This window comes from Manacus vitellinus, unplaced genomic scaffold, assembly GCF_001715985.3.
Source record: "Manacus vitellinus isolate BGI_N305 unplaced genomic scaffold, ASM171598v3 scaffold_14_pilon, whole genome shotgun sequence".
In the NCBI taxonomy this organism is placed as follows: Eukaryota; Metazoa; Chordata; class Aves; order Passeriformes; family Pipridae; genus Manacus; species Manacus vitellinus.
Window position 1 is genome coordinate 9,487,215 of NW_021939063.1, and position 6,292 is coordinate 9,493,506.

Below are 6,292 nucleotides of genomic sequence, written 5' to 3' on the forward strand. Positions count from 1 at the left end.
TGGGGTGCGTGGGATACGGTATGCGGGTGTACACGATGTGCTTGTGGCATGGGGGCTGCGTGTACATACACGGGGTGCTTGTGTGAGATGGGTGTGTGACACGGGCTACATGTGATATGGGGTTCATGTGATATGGGGTACATGTAGACCTGGGGTGCGTGGGACATGGGGGCGCTGTGACACGGGATCTGTGTGACATGGGGTGTGACACGGGGGGCGTATGACACGGTGTGTGTGTATGTGCATGGGGTGTGTGACATGGAATGCACATGTACGTGACACGAGGGGTGCGTGTATGTGAGGTGCATGTGAGACGGTGTGTGTGACATGGGTGCACACATGTGAGTGCAGAGGGGTTATGGGGTGGGTGTGGGAGTGGGGACACTTGAGGTTGCAGATGTGTGAGCACGGGCTGGGGAAGTGTGAGGGTGCAGGGACAGGCAAGGGGGTACAGGTGTGGGTGCAGGGGCACACCTGGCAAGGCAGGGTAGTCAGTGGAGAAGTGATTTATGGACACGTAGAGGAGGGTCAGGGTAGGCAGCTGGAGGAGTCCCACCCATGCTCCCCCCTCACTCCATCCCCTGCAGGCAGAGGCGGCCACTGGGCCCCGAGAAGACACTGGGGCTGCTGGAGGCTTCAGTGGTGCACCAGGAAGGTACCGGGGGGAGAGGGAGATGGGGGCAAGGGAGACAGTGCGGGGGCACATCCTGACCAGGTTTCCCCTCACCAGGAGCCCTGCTGGCACTGAACAAGCCCCCAGGCCTGCCTGTCCTGGGTGAGTATGGGGCAGGAAGGGAGGTCTGCTGGGGGTACCTACCTCGGAGGCTCAGCAGGTGCTGACCCCCCAACCTCTCCCCAGGACAGCCTGGCGAGCTGAGCCTGGATGCACTGCTGCCAGTGCTGAGGCGACGGCTGGGCCTCCCTGCTGACCTCCATGTGGTGAAGGCTCCTGCCAGGTATGGTGGGAAGTTCCAGGTTGGAGGCCCTGAGGCGGAGCCAGGGGGGCCTTTCCCCCTCTGGGGCTTAGAGCTGCCATATTCCATAGGGAATGTTCTGGCCTCGTCCTCCTGTCCAGCTGCTACCACACCACTAAGAAGCTCCATCAGTTCTTCGCCAAAGCCCGCCAGAGAGGCCAGTACCCTGCCACATACTGGTAAGTCCCTGGGCCCCTGCCGTGCTGGCATGGGGGTCCTGTCCCCTCCTCACCACCTCTCCCTGCAGTGCTGTCACTGTGGGAGTCCCGGCAGAGGCAGAGGGCGAGATCCGCACTGGGCTGTGCTGGCAGCAGCAGGGTGACACTGCCATGGTAAGAGGGTGCTGGGGGTGTGGGAGGTGCCCTGGGGAGTGCTGAGGGCTGTGCTCCACAGGTGGTGCCAGTGCCAGCCCCAGGACGCCACAGCCTGGCCAGGAAGGAGGTGAAGATTACCCTGACACACTACCGGGTGCTTGGTGCCAGGGGGGGCTGTGCCCTCCTCCAGCTCCAGCCCAAGACAGGTGAGTGGCTGCACACCCCATGCTGCCATGCTGCCCCACCAACACAATCCCATCTTCCCCCTGTGCCTTCCCAGCCTTCCCAGAACAGCTTCAGGTGCACCTGACGCTGCTGCTATGTCCGGCACTGGGTGACCATGAGCACTCCTCCCGTGTGGGCAGTGTCCTGGGGGTGCCCTTCCTGCTGACCCCCGAGGCCGCCCCGACCCGCACACAGGTATGTGGCCAGGGTGGATGCTGGCTGGGGGATTCAGCATAGCCCCCAGGATCCCACTGAGCTACTCACCCACATTGCAGGTGCTGGACGAGGAGTTGCTGTCCCGGCTGGGACTTTCACCGCAGCAGCTCCGTCACCTCCCACTCCACATCCACCTGCAGGAGCTCATGCTGCCCGAGGGCCCCCTCTGTGCACCCCCACCACCCCACTTCCTGCGGACCCTGCGCTGCCTGGGGCTGCCCGAGTGCCCTACTGCTGCAGGGGGATCCCCACCCCACAGCGCTCTGCCAGCCCATTAAAATCCCCACCTGCAGCTGGGGTGGCTCAACACCCAGTTCTTTTCTTGTCACACACAGGATGTGTTTCCCCCCACTGTGCCCCTGGCATTGCCAGGGGCACCAGCCCTACCACCCCTTTGTGCCAAACCTGGTTCCCAGTGCCAGGGCGCAGCGGCATCACCGCCATGAGAGGTGGTGTCTGGCATGTCTGCCCCTGCTGTGTCTGGCGGGGGTGACCGCAGGCAGGCAGGAGCAGAGGCAGCTTTTCCTGCCTGCTCTGTGCCCCAGCAACCCCAGTTCCTGCCTGCAGCCCCATCCCGGGGGCAGCCCACAACTTGCACACACAGAAGGTCCAAACCAGGCTCTTTATCGCAGAAGTATTTTGAAGTGCATATGAGGGATGAAGTGAGGACCATGACACAGCAGTAGGGGTGCACTGCAGTGGGAGGGAGCCAAGTGCTGCCATGCCAGCCTAGCAAGGATGGGCAGGGTGCTGTCCCCTCCTGGGAATGTCTCAGTATCCCAGGACACACTTCTGTGTCCCATTGGGAACTGCCATATGCTTCTGCTCTGGGCTAGGGGTGTCAATGATCTGTGCAGGCAGAGGTAGGCGCGGTGGCCTGGCAGGAGGGAAGGAGGGGACACAGCCCAGGGCTAGCCAGGGGTTGCTGGGGGCTCCCCAGGGCAGCGGCATGGGCACCCTATCCAGGGGACAGACATTGATCAGGGGCTGAGCAGCTTGGGGCTGCCTCTGTGGGTGACAGAGCCATGACAGCCCCTGGCTCCCAGCAGAGCGGCTCCAGGGCTGTGGCAGTGCTGAGGGGCCAGAGCTGGGGCGGCACCATTGCCATGGAGGAGGCAGCTTCCCTGTTGCTGCTCTGGGCTTGGGCATCTGGGTGTCTCTGGCTCCTGGGGGCATAGGGAGCTTGGGGGTACTGAGCACAGTGGTGGGGGGTTGATGACATGCTTGCTGTGGCATCCGGGTGTCTCTGGCCCTTGGGGGCACAGGGAGTTTGGGGGCACTGGCCATAGCAGTGGGGCATCGATGCTGTGCTCGCTTGGGTACACGAGTGTCTCTGGCCCCTGGGGACACAGGGAGCCTGGGGGCACTGGGCACAGTGGTGGGGCATCGATGCTGTGCTCGCTTGGGTACACAAGTGTCTTTGGCCCCTGGGGACACAGGGAGCCTGGGGGCACTGGGGACAGTGGTGGGGCATCGATGCTGTGCTTGCTTGGGTATATGAGTGTCTCTGGCCCCTGGGGACACGGGGAGCCTGGGGGCACTGGGCACAGTGGAGGGGGATTGATGCTGTGCTCGCTTGGGTACACAAGTGTCTCTGGCCCCTGGGGATATGGGGAGCTTGAGGGCACTGGCCATAGTGGTGGGAGGCTGATGCTGTGCTCGCTTGGGTATATGAGTGTCTCTGGCCCCTGGGGACACAGGGAGCCTGGGGGCACTGGGCACAGTGGTGGGGGGTTGATGCTGTGCTCGCTGGGGCACCTGGGTGTCTCTGACCCTTGGGGGCACAGGGTGCTGGGTGGCACTGGGCACAGTGGCAGGGGGCTTGATGTGGGCTTGATGCTGTGTGGACCAGCACTTCTTCAGGGAACAGCCTTTGACTATCAGCTTCACGCGCCCGGACAGAGGCCTGGGCATAGCTGCCTGTGGGGAGACAGCAGGGAGTGGGGACACAGCAGGAAGTGGGGACTGGGGGTGCCCAGGGTGTGCCTGCCCCCCAGCTCCCCAGCCTACCTCCTTGTAGATGAGCTCAAAGGCTCCAATGGAGCAGGTGGGGTTGTCCTTGCGGTCGAGCACGAGGCGCAGCGTGTCCCGCTGGACGTTGGCGCAGAGTCGTCGGGTCACAGCTGAGGAGGGGCTCATGGTGGGGCAGGAGTTGATCTCCAGCAGCCAGGGCTGGCAGTCCTCCCCCACGAGAAAGTCGGCCCCATAGAGCTCAAAGCTGCTCTTGCGGAAGCCCACCTGGTCCTGGGCGCTACGTAGGGCGCTCAGTATTGCCGCCTTCATGCCAGGCACTATCACCTGATGCCAAGCATCTGCCTGCCCCAGCCACGCCAGGTATGCCTGGAACTGCTTGCTGGACCAGACCCTGTCAGAGGGCACGCGGGGGTCCTGGTCTGGTGATGTCTTGTACCACTTCTGGACGGAGACATTGCAGAGGTGCCTGGCACTGGGGTGGGGAGAGGGGTGCTGGGGTCAGTCTGGGGGGCGGGGTCAGTCTGGGGGGCACTCACCGCTCCAGGCAGTGCAGGGAGAAGGGCCGGGAGCAGAAGCGCAGGTAGCAGTCTCCATAGAACCAGACGGTCAGCGGCTTCCAGTCAGTCACCACAAACCACTGACGGATGTCGAATTTGGTCCCGAAGATGGTCAGCAGCCGCTCCAGGTACTTCTGCACCACCCACTTGCCCTCCTGCACCGAGGGGGCTGTGCAGCCCCGTGCCAACCGCAGCACCTCCTCCAGCCGCGTCGCACAGACGATGCCTGGGGAACAGGGGCACAATGACGGTGGGACCCCTCCTCGGTGGGGAGTCTGTGTGTGTCCCCCACTTCCCCCAGCCTTACCCCTGCCTTGGGATGCAGCACCAGGCTTGAGGATCCAGACGTTGAGCTTGCCCTCCATGCTGAACTGCGGCAGCTGCTCCGCCAGGCGCCGCAGCAGGTCCTGGCACCGCTCCCGCTGTGCCCCACTCAGCACCAGCCCGGCCCCCTCACTGTGGGGAGACATGGGGAGCTTAGCACCAGCCCCACCACAGTGTCCCCTGCCCCCTGTCCCACTCCGCACTCACTGTGCCACACAGTAGTAATCCTGCAGGAAGCGGTCCCAGTCAATGCATGTCCTGCAGGGGAACGGGGTGCCCCTGTCAATGTCCTGGTGCCCCAGAACACCCAGGTGCTGCTCGCAGACTTCCAGGGCCTCCTCCACCAGCTGGGGGTACAGGGGAGATCCTGTCCCTGCTTTGGATGGTATGGGGTGAGAGACATGGCTAATATGCCAGCCTTGGAGCCAAAGCAGCACAGAGCCTCCCTCTGGGAGCTGTGGCTTTGGTAGCATGGGGATGGGGTGGGGGGCAGAGCACCCATAAGCTGGGTTTATGGGAGGGAGCAGGGGATCCCAGGCCACAGCCATGAGCAGAGACTCAGCCTCCAAGCTCAGCCCCTGGACATGTCCCTGCCATCAGCTCCATGCACTCACCTGGCCCCTTGTCAGAGCTCGGGGGCTGCTCAGTCCCCATCAGCCTGTCCCCAGCCTCTTCCAGGGCCAGTTTGAGCAGACTGCGAGCTGCTGTCAGGCGGAAATCGTCTGCAAGAGGGAGGCATTGTCCCCAATCAGTCCTGCACAGGATGTGGGAAGAGTGGGAGCACAGGAGGGCAGCGCCCCTCTGCTCACCGATGAAGGCTTCCCGCTCATCTGTGGTCCCCAGCCGATAGCACCGTGGGAAGAAGGTGTTGGAGTCTGCTTGCTCGATCCAGGGCAGGTTTTGCAGGCTGAGGCACAGCCCCTCCTGTTTAGAGAAGGTTGTCAGTCCCTAGTGAACCCACCCCTCATGTCCCCCCCCTCTCCAAGGGCTCTGGGTTCCCACCTTGGTGGTGAAGGCACCCACTCGGGCATAGTGGTTCACCACATGGTCCTGCTCCAGCAGCCGAGGGTCAACAGCACTGAGGTAGTCGGCCCAGACAAAGTTTGGCACTCGGTGCCGCACCAGGTAGGACTGTGAGGGAAGGGACCAGGGTGGGACATGGAGCCCCCATCCCAGGGTGTGCCCCATGCCTGGGGGTCCCAGGGAAGGGTGCTGGGGGCTGTGGCAGAGCTCAGCCCTGTCAGCTAACCATGAGGTCATGGATGCCACTGGGGTCCTCTTCGCACTGCTCTTCCTCCTCCTCCTCCTCCTCCTCAGTGGGTGGCCATGGGGAGTGCAGCAGCTCTGTGATCTCCAGGGCAGGCTGTGCCCCACCACGTGGGTTCAGCACTGCCTCCCCCTGCTCCTCGCCATCCTCCCTTGCCTCCCTCTGCAGCTGCTGTTTCTGCTGGTTGCCACAATGCTGCTCCAGCTGTCTGCCCACCCTGGGGGGCTTCCTCTCCACCCAGCCCCGGGCCCGCAGCAGCTTGCGGATGGTGGGGTAGGGGCCCTGCACCATGAAGATCTTCTTCTCCTGCACAGAGACCAGAGGGCTCAGCCTGCCCCAGTCCTGGTCCCTCCAGCTCAGCTCTCCTGAGCCAGACATGCAATAAAGGCAAGCACATAGCATTTGGGGAGGTGTGAAATCAGGCCCCTCACCTTAATGGCT

The 6,292-nt window shown here is 63.3% G+C and overlaps 3 protein-coding genes across 3 annotated transcripts in view; 1 reads left to right on the forward strand and 2 right to left on the reverse strand.

Annotated features, from left to right (window-relative positions):
* IL17RE (interleukin 17 receptor E) overlaps window positions 1-167 on the reverse strand; it is a 5,803-nt gene extending 5,636 nt beyond the window's left edge. Inside the window, exon 1 of the mRNA XM_029958332.1 lies at window positions 150-167. Within this exon, the coding sequence (XP_029814192.1) occupies window positions 150-167 (18 nt within the window). The remainder of the gene's footprint in view (window positions 1-149) is intronic.
* Window positions 168-428: 261 nt separating this feature from the next.
* On the forward strand, window positions 429-2,042 carry RPUSD3 (RNA pseudouridine synthase D3). Its single transcript, XM_029958289.1, has 8 exons — window positions 429-655; window positions 731-775; window positions 860-956; window positions 1,046-1,153; window positions 1,222-1,306; window positions 1,368-1,494; window positions 1,569-1,708; window positions 1,789-2,042. The coding sequence occupies exons 1-8, from the start codon at window positions 559-561 to the stop codon at window positions 2,005-2,007; spliced, it is 918 nt and encodes a 305-aa protein (XP_029814149.1). The 5' UTR covers window positions 429-558; the 3' UTR covers window positions 2,008-2,042.
* A 334-nt stretch (window positions 2,043-2,376) lies between these two features.
* On the reverse strand, window positions 2,377-6,229 carry LOC115307224 (tubulin monoglycylase TTLL3). Its single transcript, XM_029958333.1, has 10 exons — window positions 5,834-6,229; window positions 5,587-5,715; window positions 5,394-5,508; window positions 5,199-5,306; window positions 4,792-4,957; window positions 4,568-4,716; window positions 4,240-4,486; window positions 3,740-4,175; window positions 3,519-3,649; window positions 2,377-2,996 (listed from the first exon to the last, which is right to left on the reverse strand). Exons 1-10 carry the CDS (start codon window positions 6,227-6,229, stop codon window positions 2,501-2,503), a joined length of 2,373 nt encoding a protein of 790 aa, XP_029814193.1. The 3' UTR covers window positions 2,377-2,500.
* Between the last annotated feature and the right edge of the window lie 63 nt (window positions 6,230-6,292).

Coding starts and splice junctions, on each gene's coding strand:
- RPUSD3 (XM_029958289.1), top strand. CDS start 559: ATGCTCCCCCCTCACTCCATCCCCTGCAGGCAGAGGCGGCCACTGGGC. Junction 957..1,045: donor GTGGTGAAGGCTCCTGCCAG/GTATGGTGGGAA, acceptor CATATTCCATAG/GGAATGTTCTGGCCTCGTCC. Junction 1,709..1,788: donor CCGCCCCGACCCGCACACAG/GTATGTGGCCAG, acceptor CCCACATTGCAG/GTGCTGGACGAGGAGTTGCT.
- LOC115307224 (XM_029958333.1), bottom strand. CDS start 6,229: ATGTCTGGCTCAGGAGAGCTGAGCTGGAGGGACCAGGACTGGGGCAGG. Junction 4,958..5,198: donor GAGCTCTGACAAGGGGCCAG/GTGAGTGCATGG, acceptor CATCCAAAGCAG/GGACAGGATCTCCCCTGTAC. Junction 4,176..4,239: donor TCCCTGCACTGCCTGGAGCG/GTGAGTGCCCCC, acceptor TCCCCACCCCAG/TGCCAGGCACCTCTGCAATG.